This window comes from Delphinus delphis, chromosome 2 (assembly GCF_949987515.2).
Source record: "Delphinus delphis chromosome 2, mDelDel1.2, whole genome shotgun sequence".
NCBI classification, from domain to species: domain Eukaryota; kingdom Metazoa; phylum Chordata; class Mammalia; order Artiodactyla; family Delphinidae; genus Delphinus; species Delphinus delphis.
In genome coordinates, this window is record NC_082684.1 from 41673512 (window position 1) to 41700214 (window position 26703).

At 35.4% G+C, this 26703-nt stretch overlaps 1 protein-coding gene and 1 long non-coding RNA gene across 2 annotated transcripts in view; one reads left to right on the top strand and one right to left on the bottom strand.

The window, feature by feature from the left end:
* Positions 1–26703, top strand: part of LOC132420231 (uncharacterized) — an 89754-nt gene that overhangs the window by 55985 nt on the left and 7066 nt on the right. The gene's annotated exons all lie outside the window — the stretch shown is intronic.
* LRRC9 (leucine rich repeat containing 9) overlaps positions 1–26703 on the bottom strand; it is a 106633-nt gene that overhangs the window by 25038 nt on the left and 54892 nt on the right. Inside the window, exons 17-25 of the mRNA XM_060004461.1 lie at positions 19292–19483; positions 17918–18043; positions 15638–15772; positions 14438–14615; positions 12118–12338; positions 11066–11188; positions 6665–6795; positions 2835–2943; positions 2053–2192 (exon numbers count right to left, since the gene is read on the bottom strand). Of these exons, the coding sequence (XP_059860444.1) occupies positions 2053–2192; positions 2835–2943; positions 6665–6795; positions 11066–11188; positions 12118–12338; positions 14438–14615; positions 15638–15772; positions 17918–18043; positions 19292–19483 (1355 nt within the window). The remainder of the gene's footprint in view (positions 1–2052; positions 2193–2834; positions 2944–6664; positions 6796–11065; positions 11189–12117; positions 12339–14437; positions 14616–15637; positions 15773–17917; positions 18044–19291; positions 19484–26703) is intronic.

The following is a 26703-nucleotide window of genomic DNA, read 5'->3' on the forward strand; positions in this document are numbered from 1 at the left end:
CATCATAACAGTTATAAGGAAATGCAAATAACCCAGAATATCCAAAACAATCTTTAAAGGAACAAGGTTGGAGGGCTTACATGTCCTGATTTCAAAACTTATAAAGCTGCAGTAATCAAACCAGTCTGGAACTGGCAAAAGGACAGACACCTAGATCAATGGAATAGAATTAAGAGTCCAGAAACAAACTTTTATATTTATGGTCAATTGCTTTTCAACAAAGGTACCAAGGCAACTCAGTGGGGGAAAGGATAGTATATTAAACAAATGGTGCTAGGACAAATGAATATACACGTGCAAAAAGATGGATTTAGTCCTCACATTTTACCTCACAACGTGTACAAAAATAAACTCAAAATGGATCATAGTCCTAAATGTAAGAGGAAAAAAATTTTTTTGAAGAAAACATATGAGAAAATCTTTGTGAACTTAGGTTAGGCAAAGAGTTCTTAGGTACAACAACAAAATCATAATCTGTAAAAGAAAAAGTTGATAAATTGGACTTTATCAAAATTAAAATTCTTTTAAAAGACACTGTTTAAGAAAATAAAAAGACAAGCCACACATTGAGAGAAAATACTTGTAAATCATTTATTTGATAAAGGGCTTGTATCCAGAATATTTAAAGAACTCAGTAATAAAAAACCAAACAACATAATTGAAAAATAAGCAAAAGATTTAAACAGTCACAAATAAGATATAATAATGGCTAATGGGGGCTTCCCTGGTGGCGCAGTGGTTGAGAGTCCGCCTGCCGATGCAGGGGACACGGGTTCGTGCCCTGGTCCGGGAGCATCCCACATGCCGCGGAGCGGCTGGGCCCGTGAGCCATGGCCGCTAAGCCTGCGTGTCCGGGGCCTGTGCTCCGCAACGGGAGAGGCCACAACAGTGAGAGACCCGCATACCGCAAAAAAAAAAAAAAAAAAGCAAATTAAAACCACAATAAGGTACTTCTTTAACTCCACTAGAATGGCTGTAATCAAAAACACAGACAACAAGTGTTGGTGTGGATGTGGGGAAATTAGAACCTTCAAAAATTTTTGGTAATGTAAAGTGGTGCAACCACTTTGGAAAACAGTGTGGCAGTTTCTTAAAAAGTTAAACATTAAATTACCATACGACTCAGGAATTTCACTCTTAGGTGTCTACTCAAGAGAAATGTGAACATGAGCACATACAAATACTTCTACACAAATCTTTATAGCATCATTATTCATACCAACCCCAAAGTGGGACCAGTCCAAATGTCTATCAACTGGTGAATAGATAAACATGATGTGGAATATATCCAGACAATGGAATGCCCAACATATTCAGCAATAAAAAAAGAATGAACTAATAGATGCTATAACATGGATGAATCTCAAAAACATTATGCTAAGTGTAAGAAGTCAAATGCAAAAGACCACATATTATATTATTCCATTTATATAAAATGTCTGGAAAACATAACTCTCTAGAAAGTAGATTAGTGGTATCTTGGACCTAGAGGTGCAAAAGGGAATTGACTCCAAATAGACACAAGGCATCTCTCTGTTGTGTGATGGAAATGTTCTAAAACTGTACTGCAGTAGGTAGTAATTGCACAATTCTATAAATTTAGTAAAAATTATACACTTAAAATGAGTGAATATGGTAAGTAAATTGTACTTCAGTAAAGCTGTTAAAAAACAAATCTGAGTAGTCTCCAATATAAAGGAGGGGTATAAATTTTCATAGCAACTTTAATCAAAATAGCTTCAAACTGGAAACAACCCAAATGTTCATCAATGATAAAAGATAAACAACTTGTCATATAATGGAATACTACTTAGCAATAAAATGAAATTTATTTATCATACAATATAAGTATGAAATGGAGAAGGCTGGGAAAAAACAATAACAAAGAAGTATTTTGGTATCTTTTTATTTGTGAAGTTTATTTTTGGCACGTAGCTATTAAATTAAGTATTAAAATAAGCTAAATGTACGTACTGCTGTCATTAATGTGACTAACTGCTTTTTAAATTCCCAACCAAAATTATTTATAGTTGTAAAAAAAAAGAATAATACCTGTTTATTTTTGAAGTTCCTTGCTGCCCATAGCCACTTGAAGGCACTTTCTGGTAGAGTAGTTGTCTATTGGTCAAGTGAGTCTGAGGCTTTAGTCGGGGCATGATTGATTCAATATGATTATAGTTGAGGCATAAGACCTACAGAAGGAATCCATTATTAATCAGATATTAACATAGGAATGATGCTGTAAATATATCTTTGGCTATACAACATAATTTAATATATTAGTGTTAAAAATGACAAATTTTTATGTCCTAAATTGTCTGGATTTGGCTTTGAATGTGTTTTTTATCATCTCACATGCTGAAAAATACACCATTTCAAACAAAATAATGGAGACCTCGAAAGTTGCTCAACTTTCTCAATCTGTACTCCTGACTTCTCCAAGCCTTATTTAGATGAAATAACTCTAGTTGGAGAGATCGTTATTTCCCTAAGTTTAAAAGGCATTAGTAGATGGCTCAAAGCTGTAGGACAGGAGGCGATGAGGCTGCTTTGAGAACCACAGTATCCTCCAACTTCACTCACTACAGAGGCAGCCTTCCATCCCATCTCCTATTAGACAGGAAGACTCACTGCTTATAAGACAATCGCATAAAATTGAGATCAACTGAAATAACTTTGGGAAGTAATGCTTTTTTTCTTGGTGAAAAAATACTTTCAGAAAATTAATTTCTCTTCTTTAATGACATGAATATACATTTTAGCCCAAAGTAAAGAAGATTACAACTTGCACTGAAAACCTTGAAAGAAAAAAAGAAAATTTGTGAGTGACTCACCTTCACGTTAGGCAGATAGATTAATCCACTGAATGAGGTAAGATTATTGTTCTGTAGATTCACATTACACACATTTCTAAATTGGTCAACTGGAATCAAATCCACAGTTCTGAATTTAGACAGAGTAAATACAGTTATAATTTTAACAGGCAAATTATATTGGTGAATCTCTCATGTGTAACCCCAAAGGCGTTTTTAAAAGATCTGATCTGACAAATTCTATGGAAAAGAATTGCCTTAATATAAAATATATGCGTCAGGGCTTCCCTGGTGGCGCAGTGGTTGAGAATCCACCTGCCAATACTGGGGACACAGGTTCGAGCCCTGGTCCAGGAAGATCCCACATGCTACGGAGCAACTAAGCCTGTACACCACAACTACTGAGCCTGCGCCCAGAGCCCACGAGCCACAACTACTGAGCCCACGTGCCACAACTACTGAAGCCCACGCACCTAAAGCCCTTGCCCTGCAACAAGAGAAGCCACCACAATGAGAAGCCCGCGCACTGCAACAAAGAGTAGCTCCTGCTCGCTGCAAACAGAGAAAGCCACGCACAGCAACGAAGAACCAAAGCAGCCAAAAATAAATAAATTATTTATTTATTTATTTTTAAAAATAAATAAATAAATTTATTTATTTATTTTTAAAAATAAATAAAAAGTAAAGTTAGTTTAAAAAAATAAAATATATGGGCCAAATGATCAGATAAATACACATTTTTGTTGGGTACATGTGTAAGAAAATGACATACAATTTCATTGACTTAAAAAAACATGTCTATTATCACATAAATATAGAACTATCATAAAAGAAACGTTAAAAATAAACATTTCCAATTTCTTTATAATTCCATACATGTTCATGAAGTCATAGTGAAGTTGATATGGTAAACCATAAGATTTTCAGGTTGTAAACTGCAGAGGATATATATGAAATAGGTTATTTCTGAAATGCCAGGAAGGGGTTTGGGATAGGAAAGAAAAGGAGAAAGTAGGTAATTTCTTTGAAAACAGAGTTTTCTGTGGAATCTCCTGAAAACTTTTATGGCATTCCACCTAGTAAGGATGTTTTGGTAATTGGTCAGAATGCTTGATTCCTAGTCCACAGCTTTAAAAGTGTTTTACCTTCCTTTGAGCTATGAGGGAGAAGAGCATAAAGCTTAATCACCTTGTTCTAAACACTTCTTTTTTTCATATATCCCAATTTGTTTCATTTATATATTCTTTTAATTGAGGTATAATTGATATACAATATTATGTAAGTTTCAGGTGTACAACATACTGATTCACAATTTTTAAAGATTATATTCCATTTATATTTGTTATAAAATACTGGCTATATTCCCTGTGTTGTACAGTATATCCTTGTGGCTTATTTATTTTATACATAGTAGTTTGTACCTCTTAATCTCCTACCCTTATCTTGTCTCACCCCCTTCCTTCTCCCCACTAGTAACCACTAGTTTGTTCTCTATATCTGAGTCTTTTTTGTTATATTCAGTTTATTTTTTACATATAAGTAATATCATACAGTATTTGTCTATCTCTGTCTGACATATTTCACTTAGCATGATACCCTCCATGTCCATCCATGTTGTTGCAAATAGCAAAAACAAAATTTCCTGCTTTTTTGTGGCTGAGTACTATTCCATTTTATATGTATATACCACATCTTCTTTATTCATCTGTTTATGGTCACTTAGGTTTCTTCCATATCTTGGCAATTGTAAATAATGTTGCTATGAACATTGGGGTGCATGTATCTTTTTTGAATTAGTGTTTTCATTTTTTCCCAGGAGTGGAATTGCTGGGTCACATGATAGTTCTATTTTTAGTTTTTTTGAGAAACCATACTGTTTTTCATAGTGGCTGTACCAATTTACATTCCTACCAACAGTATATGAGAGTTCCTTTTTCTCCACATCCTCGTCAACATTTGTTGTTTGTGGTCTTTTTGATGATAGCCATTCTGACAAGTGTGAGATGATATCTCATTGTGTTTTTTGTTTGTTTGTTTGTTTGTTTTTTGCGGTAAGCGGGCCTCTCACTGTTGTGGCCTCTCCCGTTGTGGAGCACAGGCTCCAGATGCGCAGGCTCAATGGCCATGGCTCACAGGCCCAGCCGCTCCACGGCATGTGGGATGCTCCCGGACCAGGGCACGAACCCGTGTCCCCTACATCGGCAGGCGGACTCTCAACCACTGCGCCACCAGGGAAGCCCTCATTGTGGTTTTCATTTGCATTTCTCTGATGATAAACGATGTTGAGCATCTTTTCATGTGCCCATTGGCTATCTGTATGTCTTCTTTGGGAAATGTCAGTTCAGATCTCTTCTGCCCATTTTTAATCAGGTTGGTTGTTTTTTTTTTTTTGATGTTGAATTGTATCGTCTGTTTATATATTTTGGATATTAACTTCTTGTTGGTCATATATTTAATTTGCAAATACTTTTTCACATTCAGTAGGTTGTCCTTTCATTTTGTTGATGGTTTCCTTGGCTGTGCAAAAGCCTACCACACCTTTAAAGAAATGCTCACCCCTAAAGTTATAATTACGATACACTTTATACATTAAAAGTCATTTATTCTTTTGACATGTTTTCATTAGTTTGTTTCCTAAGTGCAGACAATATGTTTGGAAAGGCTACAACAAATATGAAAGTCACTGTCTGTGTCCTCAAGAAATGGGATTCAGAAAAACTATAATAAAAAAGGAAGGGCCTTCTATGTTGTACAAAGAGATTTAAAATTTTATTCTGTAGACAGTGGAAAGACACTGAACAATGTTGAGAAGGGAAGTGATCTGATAAAACTTGCATCTTAGAAGGCGGTATGGATAATAGATGAATTTGCAGGTAAGGTTGTATAAGACAAAAAAAAAAACAGTTTCTAAATTAGTTAATTCCCCAACCTAGGACAAGGGCAATGACTATGGAAAGAAGGGGGGAACTATGACACATACTTAAGACACAGACTCTATAGAATGTAGTGATTAATTAAAAACGGAGGACAAGGGCTTCCCTGGTGGCACAGTGGTTGGGGGTCTGCCTGCCGATGCAGGGGACGCGGGTTCGTGCCCCGGTCCGGGAGGATCCCACGTGCCACGGAGTGGCTGGGCCCGTGAGCCGTGGCCGCTGAACCTACGGGTCCGGAGTCTGTGCTCCGCAATGGGAGAGGCCGCAGCGGTGAGAGGCCCGCGTACCGCAAAAAAACAAACAAACAAACAAACAAAAAAATGGAGGACAAAGGAGAGAGAGTGGACTCTAGATTTTTGGCTTGGGCGACAACAGGTGAATGTTGTTTCCTAGATGCTATCTAGAGAGCAATCGAATATTCAAATTAGGAGGCTAGATTTGGGGTAAATTAGGGGGTCATCGTCATAAATTAAAACTATGGCTAAAGATGTCTGCCTGTGAAGAGTGCAGAATAGAAAAAGAAGAGAAACGGATTTATTAAACAGGAGGACAATGATAACATTCATGAGAACAGCATCAGAGGAATGGTGGCAGTGGTAGCCAGAGAGCATTGGATTAGAGTGGTACAATGTGAGGAGCAAACCTAGTATGTTCTAATTTTAAAAGCTTGATTGTAAAAGAAAAGGGAAATATAAGGTCTTAGAAAGAGCTTGATGACATTTTTAATCATAGTGTGTGATAATAAAAGTTATTAATGCAATTCAAAGATGGTAAAGTTAGTATGAGATTGTGAAGTAGTGTAGATGATTTTCTGAATTACTGGTTATATTTGGATAAGATGTATAAATTATAAACCTTAGAAAAATAATAATAACTATATATTATAATATCAAATAGCATAGAATAAAATGATTGTACCTGATGGATGATGAAGTCCAATTTAGTTCTTGCATTTGGGTGAAGTTTGAATGTCCTTGTCGTTCAGCAATCATGTCAGAAGTAAGTCTGCCACCAAACAAATCTTTTGCACACTCAATCTCTGGTGGTTCCTGTATATGAGGATATTTAGAAAGTGAGGTTCTCTCTTACAAATGACTAAATGACATTAATTCTTTGGTTCCAGGTCAAAATGGAATAGCCTCATTTCTCCCTATTTCCTACTAAGTACAGCTAAACCCTTGGATATTATATATAAAATAAATATAGGAGACTGAAAGGTGCAGAGAAGAAGGCAGACCACCTAGGGACCTTGGGACCTGAGGAATGACACTGTGGTGAGTCCTCTGGTGTGTTACTGAGATAATAATAAGAAACCTTCATCTACTGTTCCTGGCCTGGCCATATGGTCAGGCAGGAGGGCAATGGAAAACTGACCTATTAAAAAGATGCCCATATGGGGCACAGCCTTATGGAAATTTGAGGTGTACATTAAAGTAGGACACATTGATGCCCATCTGAACTCTCTTCCCATTTTGGAAGGTGATTGGAATTGACAAGCAGATATGCCCATATGCTCACTTAAGGTGGCCACCTGGGTCTATAAAATAGGTGGACATTGGGGGTCTACAGCAGTGCGGAGATGGGCTGAATCTAGACATATTCCTCTTGCACCCTCTGAGGCACTAAATGCCAATAAGAACTGTTCTGTCTGCCAGCAAAAGAGACAGAGACTGCAGATGGCTATGTGGCAGATTTCCCTGTGGTAAAGCCCTGAATATAGCTGGCAAGTCAGACTGAGGCTGGTAGCCCTGGGGGACTACAAATGGGTCTTGACAGGAATATATACTGACTCTGGACTGGGATTTGCTTACCCAGTGTAAATGCAAATGCACATAATGCTATAAAAGAACTGGAACAGAAGATATTGCACCAATCTGGACAGTTGACTTATTTCTTCAGACCAAGGAACACACTGAACAGCCCATAATGTCTAACAGTGGGCAGAAAGATATCCCCCTCAGAGTAGTAGTTCAATAGAGAACTAGAATGGGCAATTAAAACATTGGTTGTCTAAAATGCGGGGGGAGATAAAAGCATGATGGGCTGGCTTAAATAGCTTCCTAAGAGTGCTCATACTCAGTGTGAACATGAATGGGGCTAAAGGAGGGTCCCCACTGGATAGACTTCTGTTTTTCTGGTGCATCTGGGGGATGGGGCAAGGATGCTGATATGACCATGCAATTCTTGCGAAAGAAGGATGATGCTGGTATAACCATTATATTTTTTCTTTCATTCTTCCTCACATCACCTCAAATTTTTTTTCTACCTGATGCAGTGGCCACAGGACCACAGCTACAACTACAAATACTGGAAACAGGGATAATTCCTAAGCGAGAAACTATGTTTTTAAGCCTTTTGTCAGGATTCCTAAAGGCCTGATGGGGGTAGGTTTTACCTTCACCCCATCTGGCAAAACTGGGGTTAACAGTGAATGCATCTGTATTTCCTGGTGGCAAAAATAGCCCACTAGTTTTGCACCTATATAACCTTGTCCTATCTGAAGTGGGGTGGACTGAGGGGAGGTATATGCTAGACTAGACCAGCACAGTGGCTGAATCTAATATCCCTTCCAAAGGTGGAAAAGTATGGGTATAAATGGAGAGAACAGGGAAGGGCACTTACGGGTAAAGGAATTAATAAATAGATTATGTAATGAGGAAATCCAATATTATATTACCTCAAAAGGGGTTCAGAGCAAGAGATGATATTGTCTCAGTTCAATTATATCAGATGCCTGAAGAAAGGATTAAGCTATGTGTTTTGAGACCACTCCTGCTTTTGGAACCTGACAAAGTCTCCAATGGAAACCTGCAAATCTGAGTGGCCTCACTGGGAGAGACATTTCTATATGATTATGGACTGGATAATTACTGAATGGGATTACAGTAATATTCCAATATATTTTGAATTTTCTGATCATTTTGCTGTAAAGGATCTGTGTTCAAAGGCCAGAGCATAAGCTGTGATATTGTGATTTATAATAAGAAACCTATATTTGGTCTTTGTCTACTGTTCCTGGCACATAGCTCCTCAAACCCTCATAATTTCCTATATAAGAGCCATAGGGGCATCTTTTATTATAATATTTGGTTTTTTGTTTTCAGTTTCTGAAATAGGTCCAGAGCCATAAAGGTGAAAGGACTGTGTTGCTATTTATGACAAGCTCCTTTCAACCAGTCTGAGTATCTTAACAAGATGACTTTTGGAAAGTCCTTAAGAATGGGGGCTGGTTGCCAGGGGCAGCAACCATGATTAGAGGGTTGGAACTTCCAGTACCACTCCCTTACTTCCTGGTATGATTATATATCCATGGAGCCTTGGGCACAGAGTGAGGCTCAGCTGTCCATACTTTACCATTAAAAAGTCATGTCACTTGGAATGTCATTTAAATTCTCTGGAGTTCTTTGCGCTCATTGATAAAATAAAGGATTTAGACTATGTCATTTCTAAAGTCCAGGTCCATTTACCTCTCAAACACTCTAGGATTATATTGCTCTTCTACTTCCCTCTGTGTCTACTTTTGGTGGCTTCTTTTCCTCTTTACATTTCCTAAATGGAAGTATTAAAGGCTCACTTGGATTTCTTTACTTTCTTTACTCTCTTTCCTTAGTCAATGTTATATCCTTTTGGTTTTAATTATCAGCTTTCTTCGTGTGTCTAACACTAATCATCTTATTCCTGAAAATGCTTTTCTTCCTGTAATCATATTTCTGTTATGATATCTCTTAGTGGAATAGACTCAAGTCTTGTAGACATCTTTTATTCTTCCATTTCCTCGTCCTTCAAATTTCATTGGTTGCCAAGTTCTGTCAATTCTTCCCAGTATTTCTGCTACCTTTCAGCTCTCCATTTTTAAAACCACTTCCCCTTGGTTTATTTCAGTTTCTCATTACCTCACATGTAGACCACGCTAATAGCCTCCTATTGGTTTTTCATCAATCACTTTAAACACTGCTGTTAAATTTCCTAATATATGGTTTTCAAAATGTTATTCCCCAATTCAAAAATCTTCAATGCCTTCCCATTACCTCTCAATTAAAGTCTAAATTATTCAATCTAGTCTTCATGTCCATTATTAATTCATATATTTATATTCTACCTCATTCCACAAAGAATTTATGGCAGCTTACAGGAGGAACATATACTCAAATAGTAAAATGCAAATAATAAATAGTGAAGATCAAGACTGAGGATGATGTAAGTTAAATAGATCAAAACTGGGGATAGGGACAGATAGACCATAAGTCCTACAGGGTTTCTGTCATTGAACCATAAATGTGGCCCTGAGCTTTTAGGTAGTCAAAGTGAAAAGGAAAATAGTTTAAAAATACTCATTGTCAGTGAGGACAGCATAACTTTTCCTCAGGGGGGAAAGGTTTTCCTACACTGACTTCTAAAAGCACTTTCTCAGGTGGCCCTTCAAATGAGGGCACAGAGAGATAGGAAGGATAAGATACTCAACACCACCATTGGAGCACATACAGTACTAGTTTCATGAGACTGTTTTTAAAACGTCCCTCAATGAAAGCCAACACCTAAATAAAACCCAGTATACAAGATTCTAGAGAATTGTTTGTGTTTGGGGGAGAATATTTTTGATTCTTCATTCTGAGAAGGGCCCTGAAAAAAATCAGGGTTAGAATTAGTAATTTTCTCAGAGCACCTCAAAGTCCCAAATAATCATGAACTATCTCTCAGTTTCCTAGAAATTTGATGAGTTTTATTGTCTGACAGGGGCTAGGCAATGTTACACAGGGAACCTTTTTATTCTTCACCCATTTGTTTTGCACTTATCCTGTTACATGGAAATCAGGAGCCCTGTATGAACTTACTAGTTATAGAATCCAAGTTTCCAAATATTGCTTTCATATTCAGTCCTATGTTCTGTGTTATTTTTTACACAGTATAAAAAGTTATTTTTTACTAGTATAGTTTACTAGTAATGTTGACATACCATTTTTTGGTTCAAATATGTTTTTCTTAAACCTTAACAACTGTATTTTTCCAGGTAACAGGAAGCTGTTTTTAGGCCCAAGAGGACGGTAGGGGTCCAGGGCAGTTTCTCCTATCCTGTCTCATAAATTTGTTAGGCACTGAATTCAGTGGGTGCAAATGTACGCAGCATCTTCCCTCCCAGACTACCTCAATTTAAACAATTAAAACCCAGATCTAAAATGTGCTTTGGAGACCTAGATTTTAATAAGCATAATAAGTTTGGGTAACATACTAGTGATAAAGCAACATTCAAAATGATTATGGCCTATGGATATATTAATATGAAGCCTGGACCAAATGCTATGAGTCAATAAAACAACTTACAATTGAGATTCCATCCAGACCTTTCAGTTCTGGAAGATGAAATATTACAAACAACCGGTAGTTTTCTTGATTCCATACAATAATGTTTCCATACATGTCTAGAATGACCAGGTTGCATAAACCCTGGTAATAAAAATACATACATTTAAAGTGATATACATATATATCTCACTCTAACAAGTTTTTTTCCCCTTAAGAGTTTAATCATCCTTGAATTTTAATATTAAATTACTCTATCATTTCATAGTGATTTGAGTGCTTTTAAGTATGCTGCTGTTTAGTGCAAGCATTATACTTTCATACTGTTAAGGTCTAATTTTGTGCGGTATTTCAGTGGTCTATATTATATGATCAGAATCCCTTTTTGGATGCTGGTGCTAAATGTATTACCCATGATAAAGATTTGCAAAGAAACTTAGCAAAGTTTAAAACATATACTTTGTTTATGGAATAATGATCTGTTAAATAGTATGTGTGTATACAGATACAACAGTGAAATGAAACAATGAAAAACAGTCTTCTGATGAGGGATAAAACTGAAGTGCTTCTGCCTTGTAAGAGAGTAGCAGAATTCATCTTAAGGGAAAATGTGCTTCCTTATTAGATAAGACGTTTGTTGTGAAGGAAGGGCCCTGAGTAGATATGGATGGGAGAGGTTAAGACAAGAGGGAGTAAAACTAATCCTCATCTATAATGTAAAATGGTTTGTTTTGTTGCTGTTGTTGATTAGGTTGACTCTGCAGCTCTAGAAGTAGTTGTATTGGGGGAATACAATGAGGATAAGGCTGCAAGTAAGGAAAGATGGGAAATGGACATAAGTTTTTGGTAGGAGATAAAGCCCTAGCAATATGGTATCAGCAAAAGGAAAGAGGCCACTGCAAGTCCCAATGGTAGGAAATGGACATCAAATACATTTTTCTTGATTTTTATTTTCTTCCTTACATTTTTCTATATTTTCCAAATTCTGTACAGTGAACATGCATTACTTTCATAGTATAAAGAAATAAGAAAATATTTAGAAAACCAAAAACATTAGTACTCCAGATAGTCACCTTTAAATTGTAGATCTCCTGATTGAGAGCAATATAGTTATTGCCTATGTATAATTCAATTAGTGTAAAAGCTTTTTGTAAACCACTCAATGAAGTGATTTTGTTGTTCTCAAGAGAAAGGGAATGAAGATGAAGCATGTTATCAAAAGTATGCTTTTCCAAACCAGTGAGGAGATTATTATTTATGCTGAGGCGGGTTAATTTAGTCAGCTTGGAAATGCCTAGAAAAATAAGCAAATTCAAGAAAAGATTCAGACAGCACTGAAAAGTTAATTTAAAAAATACCTGGCTGGTTGTTTTACTGTTTATCTTTTTCTAAGTTCAAATGGCTTTACAGATTTTATAGTATTAACCATCATTGTTTTTCCTTTTGTTAAAGAAGAATAAAATGTGTACTAGATAATATATTAAATTCCAATTTTGGATTTCCAAGTAGACACATTTTTTTTAGGTGTTAAGGGAAGGTATTGTATAGGAAATACTGAATTAAGCTTTCAAATAACCTTTAAATTATGTAATTAATTAAGGTTTTCACCATCACAATAATATAAAGCTCTACTTTACAAAGCTCAAAATAATCACCAACCCCCATTGTAAAACATTAAGGGTAAGGAACTAGAATACAACACTCTGGAAAGTATTCCTTACTGTGCGATCATTTGTATTAAAAAGAACCTAATTCTACCTTTGTATGCTTGAAAGCAGTCTAAGACAGAACTTTAGAAAATGCTTCCTCTCACCACAATCTAACCCCCTATGTACATTATGTGCTGTAGACACTTTATAACTGTAGGTAGGATGGTGCAGTTGACAGATAAGAACTCTGGAGTTAGAACTGGTTTTAAATGTTGGTTTCACACTAGATTTGGGACCATAGGTAAATTATGTAAAATTATGTAACCTCTGAGACAAATTTTCTTCATCCATGAAATGGATATACTGAAATCTACTTCTAACGGTTATGGAATTAAACGGAATGGCATTTGAAAAGTATCAGTTATAGCTTTTGGCAAATAAATAATCAGTCCTCAATAAATTTTATTCATGCACCCCTTTCACACCAGCCTTTATCATGGGACTATGAAATGCTGAAAGCAAATCAATCTAGGGCAAGTTAGGATGTAGTATCAAAGCAAAAATCCTTAAATGCATATTAAGCCTATCTATGTTTGGAAAAAAGAAGATAAATATCTGTTAAAGTTTAGTGGGGTAGCTATGTTTGAAAAGTGGGTATAGGGAAAATACAGGTTGAAGGAGTCTTCCCTTCAGTAGGCTTATGGAGGGGAATAAAAAGGAAATAGGGTTCTCAATTGTTACATACATAGCAAAATTAACACCCTATTGTATGGGAATGGAGACTAGTGATAGTTGTAAACACAGATGCCTGACCTACACCTCCGCCCCCCCACCCCCAACCCCCCGCACTGTTTACTTAGCTAAAATCTACAGAGGAGAGGCCTGTGGATCTATATACTCAATAAGTATCCTAAGTGATTCTTATGATCAAGCAATTTTTAGAAACTATTGTTAACAGCCATTAAAATGAAGTATAACAAATGTTATACATGCTGTTTTTAATACTTGCTTTTGCATATGTAATTTTTTAAAGTAAAATTTTCTATTTTATGAAAAAGGTAGTACACACATGCTAAAAACAATTCAAAAGCTAATAAAGTGTAAATTAAGTCTCTTTCTCAGGCATGATTTTCAATTCCTACCTTCTCTCCTTGACAAGGACAGCCTTGTTACCAAAATGCACATCCAGAAATGTATTATACCTAGATAAGTATGCATGATGTGTGTGTGTGTACACTTATGCAGGCATTAATAAAGCTGCTTAATTTGTACTTGTATGTGGATCCCAGTAAAAGTTTATATAGTACATCTGATTTTCAACCTCCAGTGAATAAAATGTTCATTTTGTTGAAAGTCTTCAAATTTCCAAATGTAACCTTAATTCCATATTTTGAAAAATGAACTGAGCTGCTTTATCTTTTTCAAAAGCACACCTCATTCTTTCATTTATTTACTCAATGGTACAGATTTTGAACACTGACTAGTTTGTAATGTGCTAAGTTTGGTAATAGATGGTAAACACTGGTTAAGAGAGGGGAGGGAAGGCAGCTAGTTGGGCTCATTATATATAGCAGTCAGTCACAGATCCCACTAAAGAGGTGTTTAGAATACTCTACTCCAAACCTTCTTGGAAATTCTCTGAAGACCTTCCTCTTCAGAAATTCTATCCTCAGTGTTATTCACTTTTTGCTCTTGTTAATTAGACATTCATATTTTAAGACTTTAGAATTCTCTAATACCTTACCTTCTATCTTTGAGATGCAGTTTCCATCTAATGTGAGCTCTTCCAGGTTAACACAAGATTCTAAGCCTTCCATTTTAGTGAGATTATTGTTGCTGAATGATGCCCACTTCAAATTTTCCAATTTTTCTAAATTTGTGATTTCAAAAAGATGTTGCCCATCTAAATTTAAGGCAGTTATCTGTAGAATAATTCACATTATATGTTGCTTCTGGATGACATCAATAACTTCAATGTTATAAGATAAAAAGGCTAATGAAATAATTCAAATGTGGTAAGTAACATAAAAAGTCCTCTAGGAACTAAAGATATTGCAAAGCTCTTAGTTTACAGAAAAGTAAAATTTGACAAGATTATAACTCAGAGGGACTTATATGGTATTACAGACACTGAGCTGTGCCAGTCAGATTCCCAGCAGTGAAGGACTTGTCCCAGTTGCTGCAAGTGCTGTTGGCAGAAAGCCTTCAACTGTCAGTCCCTTCAGGGACAGCATCAGCAGCAGAGAGCTGCCTTGTCCAAGGTCATGCTCCTTCCCAGGTTGGCCCACATCCAATGATGAAAGGAAAGAAAGGCCTGGCCATCTCAGCCCAACTTGGGACAGATTTAAAGGGCCATTCTAATTTCACAACTCCCTGTGGAGTCAGCTAAGACTATCACAGAGCCGGCATCACAACTAAATATCTATGTATATTCTGTAATAAAAAGAATGCCACTAATATCTTCCATTTTCAAGGGTCAGATTCTCTTAGCCCAGTTTCTATCTTTGGCAAGAGGTAAAAGGGTGCTTCTTGAGCAAGAAGCTGCTAGTGCTCCATAACTTTTCCCTTAGCCTTGGCTGAATTCTGACCAGTTCCTCCATTCTCTTGCCAGGATTCTTGATCCCTTTTACCTTGCCATCCAAATTTTTGGCTTGGTCTCTGGCTCTGAGCTTTAAAGTTTTCTTGTTTATTTTGATATATTCTCAGAATCTACCCTTTGGTTTTGCAGTGTACCTTTATCCTAAATTTCCTGTTCTGTAGTGACCACTGCTGAGTTCTAGCCCCTGTGACATAACTACTCATGACTTGACTTCTCTTTTACTTTTAATTTAGCTCTTCCAGTTTTCTGCCCATTACCTATCTATGCCCTCGTTATGATACAAAGGCCAAAGCTGACTAAAAAAACAATTAAATTTTTATATTAGGTTTAATAAATTGTCTTTACCTTCAAGTACCAGTTTCCACTCAGATGTGAATGTGGTCCTAATTTTGAAATCTGTGTCAGAATTTTGGCAGAAGGCCATATACTAAGAATCCGTGATCTCTCCTCTTTAGTACTAGAATGCCGTAAGAGAGATAACTAATAAAACGAAAAACACATAAGGGAAATAGCACAGAGAGGTCCATATATATATAGTTAAAAGAATTGTTTCCTAGATGAGCGGCCCAATGAATACTTTTAAAATATGACATTTTCTTTACCTTAAAATGTTTTCAGTATCTGGATATACTTTATATATCTCACTCATTTTTTTGTTTTAGCAGACATTTAACCACAAAATAATATTTATAAAACTGTGAAAGGATTATTATAAAACAAACACCATATAATCCATCATGAAACCAGTTTAAGAGCCAGAATATTCCTACTACCCTAGAAGCTCCCTGGGTGCCCCATCCTAATCTTTTTTTCTCTCCTTCTCCTTGGAAGCCATCACTCATCTCAAGTGAATCAATTCCCTAAGAAGCATTCAATTGATCTCAAATTTTGTATCTATCATACTTTCTTTCTTTATAGACTTATGTTTATATCCATAAATAAAATATTAGTCTTATACATATTCAAATTTTATGTAAATTGAATGTTTATATTCTTCTATGACTTGCTTTTTTGCTCAGTATTATATCCATGAGATTCTTCTATGCTTCTTCCTGTAGATGTAGTTCATTCATATGTCATTGCTATATAATATTTCCTTATCAATTCTCCCATCAATGAACATTGAGCTGATTTCAGTTTTTTGCTATTATAAGCATTGCTGTCATAAATATTCTTGTGCATGACTCTTGGTATATATATGCAAGAGTTTCTTTAGAGTATATAACTTGCTAGGTTTAGGGTATGTATATATTTAGCTTTACTAGATAGGGCCAATTTGTTATCCAAGATGGTTGTACCAATTGTAACCTTTACTTCAAACCTTTGCTAAAACTTGATATTATCAAGGGTTTTTTTCCCCCCAGTAGTGACCATAAATTGGTAGATCATTTAAGTTTTAATGTTTATTTTCTTGAGTATTAATGTGGTAGAGCATCTTTTCCTAAGTTGTTTGGCTGTTCTGATTTCCTCTCCAGTGAAGTGTCTGTTTAAATGTTTTGCTCAGTTTTCTGTTTGATTGGTTGTCTTTTTCCTGATATATTTTGGATATATAAAGAATATTTTTTGTCAGATGTGTTTCAAATTTCTTTTCCCAGTATATAGCTTGTCTTTTCACTTTCTGCCCTTTGAGGAATAGATGTATTAATTTTAACATAGACAAATCTAACCTTTTATAGTATATGCTCTTTGTTTCTTGCATAATAAATTCTTCCCTCATTCAAGGTTATAATGATAATCTCTGATCTTTTCTTCTAAAACATTTTTGGTTTTGCTTTTTGTAGTGAAAGCCTTAATGCACTTGTTCCAGTGCCTTTTATTGACTAGCTCCCTGATTTGTACACGCAGCTCTGTTATTTATCAATTTTCCAGGTATGTGTGGGTCTACACTGGGTCTTTATACTCTGTTGTATTGGTCTATTTGTCTAACTCTTCCAATTCCACATTGTCTTACAGGATTTTAGTAAGTTTTGATTTCTGGTAGGATAAATCCCCAACTCTTCTTCAGGAGTTAATTATATTCTTATCAACAAAAGAGTTTCTTTCCTTCACTTTGAACAGATACAAAATTAAACATTACATTAAGGAATTAATATTCAAATATTCCACAAAAAGTAAATAGCTAGATAACTAGAGTGGAGATATTTAGGATGTTGAAGCTACTTTGGCCAAAGTAGCGTTCTTAATCTGGATAATATAGGTATTTCCCCTTCCCTAAGTTAATAGGTTTTGTTTTCTTTCAGCCAGACACATATAATATCAATACTAGGTAAATAATTTACTAAATGCTTTCTCAAGGCCTCGAAGCTTACCTTATCCACAGAAAGTTGCTTATTTTCATGTAGGTTCTAAAGGACTCTGGTGAGTTCAGGTTGACTAGGAAAGAAACAGTTACCCTAGAGGTATTTTGGGGGTAGTGTGCAGGGATGAGAATCCATACAACCAGTTGGTATTTAAATGGAATACATTTAAACAGAAAAAAAATTCAAGTGATATGATTGTTATAGACTGATCTTTTTATTAGCATGCTAAGAGAGAATATAAAATCTCAATAACAAAATAAGAGTATGGGAAATATTATTTGTATATTCTAAATAGAACAAGAAATATTAAACAGTAAAATCCAACCTGAGTAATCTTTGTCCCAGAAATAAATTTCTTAGCTGCTGTTGCTTCTTCTTCAGAAATAAGGACTCCATCTAACTGAGTAAGAGTCTTTAATCTGCCAATAACACTCAGTCTTAATGTGGCTGGCTTGGGAAAAATACCAAAAGTTAATTTTTACAAAATATTACATGTGCTATGACATGGAAAGGAGTTCTTTGTTCCTTCCCACATAATTCAAATTATGCATCTCCTACTTTATTATATTTGTCTAAAAATAAAGGCTTAATTCTTTAAACAATAGTTGAAATTAAATTATATTTAAGAATTAATCTTTTTTGTTTGAAGGTGGATAGTTCTACTCTTGTGGAGAGAGGAAATCCCACAAGCTGTTGAAAAGTGACTGTGGTGAAAAGTGTTCACAGAACAACTGCAGTGCCTCCTGCTTATCTAGATCAGCATTTAGCTAGTCAGCTCCATGGGTGATCCAATACAGATCTTCAGCTCTTGACATTTAATTTGGCAACAGGGCTACAGCTGTACTGTGATCATTCAGGAAGTCTGATTTGGCAAAAGATAAATATTCTTCAATTTTACTGAGCTAAAAAGGAGAAATACAATAGTATAAACATCGTAATACGGCCAGTTTAAAAGAACCAATCATGCTTTAGTCCCTTTTAAAAATGTTGAACACAGTCTATATACATTTTTGAAAAGCAAGGAAAGGAATAGTCTTGAAATTATAAACTTGGGGCTTATTTTAAATACTTGGAGATACTCTTCAGTATAATCATTGAATATTGAAATTTCTTAGCATGAATCTACATATTTTTGTGATGAGAAAGAATAGCGTTCAATCAAATTTCCTTTTATAACAGAACATAAATAAGACTTTATAATTCAGGTTCATCAGGGAATGTGAAGCATAGGAACCAAGAATAATAGAATACAGTGAGAGAAACATACTATTGTTAATTTAAAAGTAAACGTGCTTTTGTTAATTTTTCCCCCTTTAATAGTATGTTTCTCTCACTGTATTCTATTATTCTTGGTTCCTATGCCTCATTACAGTAGGGTTCTAGCATGCTGAGCTATACTGCACTATGAAAATTCTCTGAAGGTGTGCAAATGGCAGTGACATCTAACACTTTTAAAACCACAATACTCTTAAACTATTAGAGGTTGCAAAAAAAGTCTGATGTGAAATTAAAGACTTTTCTTATAGTAACATTTTATTCACTTGATCACTACACTAAATTCAACTTATGAAATACTTAAGGGAATTCTAGCGAGACAAAGATAGTTTGCCTATTTCTGGCTATTCTTGAATAGTAGTGAGAAAACAGCTTTGAAATAAAAATGATTGTTTGCTTTTTTATAAACATTTCTGTTTCATACCTTTTGCCATGGATTATGTCGAATATCCAGAGTGAGAAGGCTTGTGGTGTGTTTGCATAACATATTTATTTCATCGCCAGATTTTTTCAGTTGATTCCAGCTCAAGTCTAAGTGCTTAAGTTTCATCAGACCTCTAAATCCCTCAAGAGTTATCACATGGTTATGACTTGCATCCAAATATTCAAGGTTATCCTGCAACACATACAAATAGAAGTGATGCTAGAAGGATCACGGTTTGTATTTACACAGTTCTTTTCTCTCTGATTCTCTAAGTATTTTACGTGCTTTTTTGGTAATCCTCACAGAAAACCCAAACACTAGTTATACTGCAGCAATGGTATCAATGTACATATTTTCCTAGTCATTTTCTCTTAATTCTCACTTCAGCCTTTTAACATAGAGTGGCAATGTTTGTTTTCATGGAGGAGAAGGAAAAGAGAAACTGGCAAGATAATTGTCTCCAACAAACAAAGAATTACATTTCTTATATCTAGGCTTCTAGTTTATACAATTGAACTCATGGCCTGGTTAAAAAAGTTTCGTCTTCAGAGGCAGAAACTAAATCTATTCCATTCTATAATTTCCTTTTTTAGAAGTACATGATTTTTTTTTTTTTTTTTTTTTTGCGGTACGCCGGCCTCTCACTGCTGTGGCCTCTCCCATTGCGGAGCACAGGCTCCAGACGTGCAGGCTCAGCGGCCATGGCTCACGGGCCCAGCCACTCCGCGGCATGTGGGATCCTCCCGGACCGGGGCATGAACCCGTGTCCCCTGCATCGGCAGGCAGACTCTCAACCACTGCGCCACCAGGGAAGCCCTATATTTTTTCTTATATAAAACATATTATTCTGTTATATAGAATTTTGTACCCTTCTAACATATTCACACACCATTAAGTATTCTTCAAAATGATTTTTCATGGGGCTTCCCTGGTGACACAGTGGTTTAGAGTCCGCCTGCCAATGTGGGGGACATGGGTTCTACCCCTGATCTGGGAAGATCCCACATGCCGTGGAGCAACTAAGCCCATGTGTCACAACTACTGAGGCTTCAGTCTAGAGCCCACGAGCCACAACTACTGAGCCCACATGCCACAACTACAGAAGCCCATGCACCTAGAGCCCATGCTCCATGACAAGAGAGGCCACTGCAGTGAGAAGCCCACGCACTGCAATGAAGAGTAGGCCCTGCTCGCCGCAACTAGAGAAAGCCTGCGCACAGCAACCAAGGCCCAATGCCACCAAAACTAAATAAATAAATTTATTTTTAAAAATGATTTTTCATGATTGCATAGTATTCTAATATGTGAATTATTAGTATTGTTTTAAACATTTCATTATGGACAATTATGTGGCTTCTAATTGTTGTCAACACTGCAACAAATGTCCGTGGTCATAATACTTTAACCGAGACGCCAATATACTTTCAGAAAAGGTTTTTAGGAATAAGATTACTGGTTTTATGGATTTCTGTATTGTTAAGACTCTTGATAAATGTTGCCAAATAGTTTTAAGGAAGTTTGTACCAGTTTTTTCTTCCAGCAATGGAATTTGAGAATGCTCGTTTCCTTAAATACCCACCAACCCACCCGCCTTATTTTAATTTATATTATTATCAGTGAAGTTGCACATCTTTTCCATGTGTTTATATTAGACATTTAAAAATTTTGTTTGTTTGTTTGTTGTGTTTCTCATCTTTGGCCATTTATATATTCAGATCTTTATTTTACATATTTGTAAGAAGTCTTTAAGACTTTAATTTGTTACTTCTATTTGTTGCAAACAAAATTTTCTTTTAAAGTATATACGAACTCAGACCCAGAACAAGAAAGAGATAAAGAGTACTTGAAGAAAATATTTTGCAACATATTTTTTAAAATAAAAATAATATTACTATAAATTAAAAATAAACTTGATTTCTTTACAGTTTAAAACAAACAATTGTTTGAATTCACCATAGAATTAGTCACTGCTTATATAACGCATAGTTCATATTGTTGGAATAGCGTCTATTATAGTGACTCAGGTTTCAAGAGTTGAGTGTTCAGATCATTAAAATCTAAAAAATTTCTGGAAATCAAATAGTGTTACTGACTTTTTAATCTCCATAAGTAAGCATAGTAAAAATAAATCCTATAATTTACTATGATTATAATTTCTTGAACAAAAGGATATTTGGCAGTAAAAAAGTATTAAGGATATAATCTTAGAACAGTATTTTAAATTAAATTAATTTAGATTTATAAAAATTTACTATATGGCCCATCTTCTCCTATTTTTCATCAAAAAGTGGTTAAAAACTTGTCCCAAATTCCGGCACTTGCATGCAGACTAGCATTTGTGAATCATTCATCATATAAAGATAACTGCCTTCTTTCCTTGAAAATAGGGGTGCGATCTTCACTTTTTTATATTCCCAGAATATAAAACAGACTCCATACACTCCATAAATATTCAAGGAATAATATTTTCAGTTTTGTAGCAGAGTTTTGTGTTTTAACATTCCTTGTGCTTCAGTTTAAATCTTTTGTAAGTTACAGTACAATGTAGCCCAACTTACAAAAATTAAAACCCACAAGACCTCTTTAAAATATTTTAGGGGTAATAGTTCAATCTCTAAATGTAGATTAGCTGTCTCAAGGCATTAGAAACACTTTAACAATAAATTTCTCATTGGAAAAGATAAGACAGAAGTACTATTTCCATAAAAAATTAGGCCCATAATCTATGAAAGTTGCAGATAGCCATACATATTTGTCTTTCCTTGGCCAATTCTGACTATGGTGTAACTATTTTCAGAGAAAAATAAATCTGTTCCTATTCATTTTGCTTGGATACTCTCCTTTTCTGATAGTTCAGGTGAGTGAATGACAGGCATACAGCTTATGCCCTTTCAATTTACCTTATGTGGATATCTTATTTAGATTTTTAAAAACTATATAGTGTATTTCCACCATTTATGAAGCCCAGGTCTTTCATTATATAAACAGTCACAGATTGGGTATTTTGACTCACAAGGCAAGGCCAGGGTGATGAACACATAGTAACAATATGTTTGCTTTCTGCAACCTAGTATAACTAATGCCTAGCATGCAAGATGGGTATGGAAACTCTCCATGTTAGAGACACACTTAAGGAAAATGATAGTAAAAATGAGAGGCAAATTAAAAAACTTAGAAGACAATAGGAATAATAGGTGAGTGATTAAATTAGATCATAGCCTTTTATGATGCTGAGATAAATATAATTAATATTAAACACACATACAAAGTAGATTACTGTAGAATATAGAGCCTATGCAGCATAGGTGTTCAATCTCTCTGAATCCCCACATAAAAAGAGGGTTAAAAATAAAACCAAAATTCTATGGACAACATTTATAACAAAGCTACATAACAAGGTAGCCCCATAAGTCTCAAAGAAGTTGGTGGGGATAAACCACCACCAACCACAAGACCTACATGGTGTCCAGGTCTATGTGAGAGGAAGAAGGAAGCATCAGGGCAGCCTCTGAGGGACCTGAGAATAAGAGAGCCCCAAAATAGCCAACCAATATTCAGTGGAAGGTATGAGGGCCAACTGAATACAGCAGTTGAAAGTGGGAGGAGTTTTGCCCTCTTTGATACCAGGTGAGTGCATGGGACCTACAGTAAAAAGGTCTGAAGGGGATGGAGCAGTCTAGCCCCTACGAATCTTCAAACTGCCCCACCCGGGCCCCCTTACAGAACTGAATCTTTCTTGGAGAAGAAACTGCTGGGCTAAATAAAAATTAAACAGGATAAGGACAAAAAAGGCAAATAAAAGAGAAAGTTCAAACTGAAGTGGAAGAAGGGAATAGAGCCAGGAAATTTCAGAAAGTAAGTGCTACAGTTTTTAAACAGTACATATAAACAGCAGAAGAGGGAGATCTGTGAAATTAGAAAAGCTTTCCCAAACCCCACTTTTGTTTTAAAAGTTAAGAACTAATTTCACTGGAAAATGAGCAGCAAAAAAGTATTAAGGTCAAATCCCAGATAAAGCTGTGTGCGTGTGTGTGTGTGTGTGTGTGTGTGTGTGTGTGTGTGTGTGTGTGTAAGACAGAGAGAGAGAAATATTGCTATATTGCTGCAGGCAATAAAAGTATACCAGAAATATATGCCCAAGAAACATATCATAACCATAAACCTATTATTTCAGAAAAAGCAAAAAGATTTAAGAATGATACAAGATACAAAATAACAACATAAATCTGGATTAGAAAAACTCAGAAATGAGATGAAAGAACCCAGAAAAGAATTCGAAATAAAATAATAAAAGCATTTCAGAAATGAAGATTAAACTAGTCAAAGACAAAAGACGTAAACACAACAAATAATGCCTTAAGATAAATAGAAGGTGAAAAAGATGAAAATTTAAAAAATCAAATCAATTTAAAATCTAAATGGAGAGATAAAAAGGACTCAAGAGAAAGTGACAAATAGTGAAGATAGGTAAAGATTCAACATATGGATAATGGGAGTTCCTAAAGAAGAGAACCAAAGAAAGGAAACAGAAAAATTGCTAAAAACCTCCAGTTCAAAAAAACAAAAGAAAAAATGATTTTAATCTACATTTTGGAAAAGCATACTGTGAATCCGAAATATTGACCCGGAACAATGAAGCCTGTGACTTACAAGGGAAAAAATTATACATTCTCATCAGACTTTTCTACCGCAACACTTTATGCCAGAAGAAAATGAAATAACATTTAAGATGCCCAAGAAAAGAAATTGTGAGCCAAGGATTTTATATCTAACAAAACTGCCTTTCAAGTATAAAGGACATAGATAAATTATCATCAACATTCAGTAACCGAAGGGATACTGTTTCCATAAGCCCTTCCTGAGGAATCTATAATAGAATATTTTTCAGACAATCAAAATGTTTGATACCACCCTAAGAACTGGTGATAAGAATTAAATACACAATTACCAATGAACTAAAAGGGAGAGTGTACAGAATGTAAGGGCTACATGCTCTAACAAAGTAGATATAGTATGATAATTTTAATTATTTTTTAAAATAGAGAAGAATGAAAAGAACATACACAAAATTTTTAAAAAATCTTTCCAGTAACATGTTGATGAGAGTATTAGCGCTATCATTCTGAGACTTTTGTGTGTGTAATAGGGGATAAAACAAATGAGTGATTATTAAATATCCTAATTCTATCACCTTGTATCCCTGAGAATCAGGATTATTGGTGTGGGAAAAAAAGATATAGATGTAAGTAACAGAGAAAGGTTAAGTTAAATGATTTGCAGTCTTAAATTCGAATTGGAAGCATCAATATAAATTCATGAGGTTAGTTTTACTTGCACATATACCACACACACACACACACACACACACACACACCTCCCCCACAACAAATTCTGTCCAATGGAAAGACCTAGAAACAATGACAAACCCAGATTGTGGCCCTTAAATACCACTTCTCTAAAAGAAACCAGGGCTCCTTGAAGAAATAGTTGATCCCATGTCTGCAACAGAAAAATACATAAAATGTGTATGGAACATCTTTCATACCAGGTGGCAAAGAAGCTATCACAGACTACTAGGGTCATGGCAAAAGGAGCTAACCTTATGATGCTTCCACTGGCTAAGGATGAGAAAATTTGAGCTTCAATCATGATAGTAATTGCAGTAAATTGAATATCATCAAATATGTTTAAGTCCTTGCATTCCTAATGATATTAAAACTAAAAAAGTATTGCTTATCTTTGGGAATTCGTAAGGAACTAATTCATTATCTTCAAAGTTGGTAAATAAAATCAAATAAACATCTATTCTGCATTTTCTATATGAATAGTCCTACTGGGTATCCAAATAATAGATAAGGGGAAACGTCTCTATGTAAAAGTGTTCCAATTAATAAATGAAAAAGAAATTCTAGAATAAGAATGTTGCTATTTTGTAATCTCCAATGAATTAAAAGATACAGGCATTAATAATGGCTCCTAGAATCAGAAAAGTGAGACAACTAGACATTATGTGTCCCTGTAGTCTCGCCAGAGGAATGGAACCAGAGTCTGATCCAATCTCTGGATCCAGTTGCCAATTTGTAGAAAATCTGGAGGGTGGAGGGCATGTAGGGTGTATCATAGGTAAGCAAATTGGCAGGATCTGGACTGTGGTAAACTCTGGTTTTGAAGGTCCAAGTATTTCTACAGATAAACAGTGGGGAGCAGATGGGGATAGAAGGGAAACTTAAAAGAGACTTTAAAAATACAGTACATTAAAAAAAAAAAGGGAAAACCAAATTTCTGTGCTAGGGATACACATTTGGGGTGATGGAACTATAGGGGGAAAGAGCAGGGAGAGGATAACTATTAGCAGTCAGGATAATGATTTCTTGAAGGAATGGGGCATATAGAAGGGGTTTATGCTGTAGGTGGCAAAGTTTTATTTCTTGACTTGGACGCTAGTTAACAAGCATGTTCACCTTATAATAATTTACTAAACCACTTGTTTGTAATATGTAGTTTTCAGTATCCGTGTTTTATTTTACATACAATATCTCCTCTCTCTGAACATCCGAAGATCCTTACAGTCATTTTTAGAGACATGTTTATACACTGGATTCTTAATGTCTGAGGGGTCTATATCTAGCTAGCTACCTTTACTAGTTCTAAAATTTGAAAATACCACTTGGGCATAAAATTTGTCCAGTTCCCTTACCTGTAAAATAACTGTGGTAATAGTCATCCAATAAGCAGGCTGTGAGGCTATGATGATGAAAGAAATCTTTGTATTAAAGAACAACAAAGCTACATTGCAAATACATGCTGGGCAGCTGGCTAAGCTCACTCACCTTGCATGACTTAAGAGTTTAGTCTTTAAATCTGTGCCTAAGCAAAATTATAATGCTTGTTATAACCTTTGGAACTGCAAGCAAATCATTAGAAGAAAATTAAACAAAAATGCCCAAAATTTATATATAGTCCTGGGACCTCTATTAAACTACCTTCTTTCCTCAGTTGCATACCAAACCCAAGGGAATTCTATTAAAAAGGACTTTGGCCTTGCAGTTAAGTCCTTAATCCATTTTGCATGTGGCCGTCCAGTTTCACAACACCATTAAAATTCCTAGAAGAAATATAGGCAGTATGCTCTTTTATGTTGGTCTTAGCAATGTCTTTCTAGATATGTCTCCTAAACAAAAGCAAAAATAAACAAATGGGACTACACCAAACTATAAAGCTTCTGTACAGCAAAGGAAACCATCAACAAAATGAAAGGACAACCTACTGAATTGGAGAAGATATTTGCAAATCATATATCTGATAAGGGGCTGATATCCAAAATATATTAAAAAACTCGTTCACCTCAACAACAAAAATACCCCAAACAACCCAATTTTAAAAATGGGCACAGGAGCTTTTTCCAAAGAAGA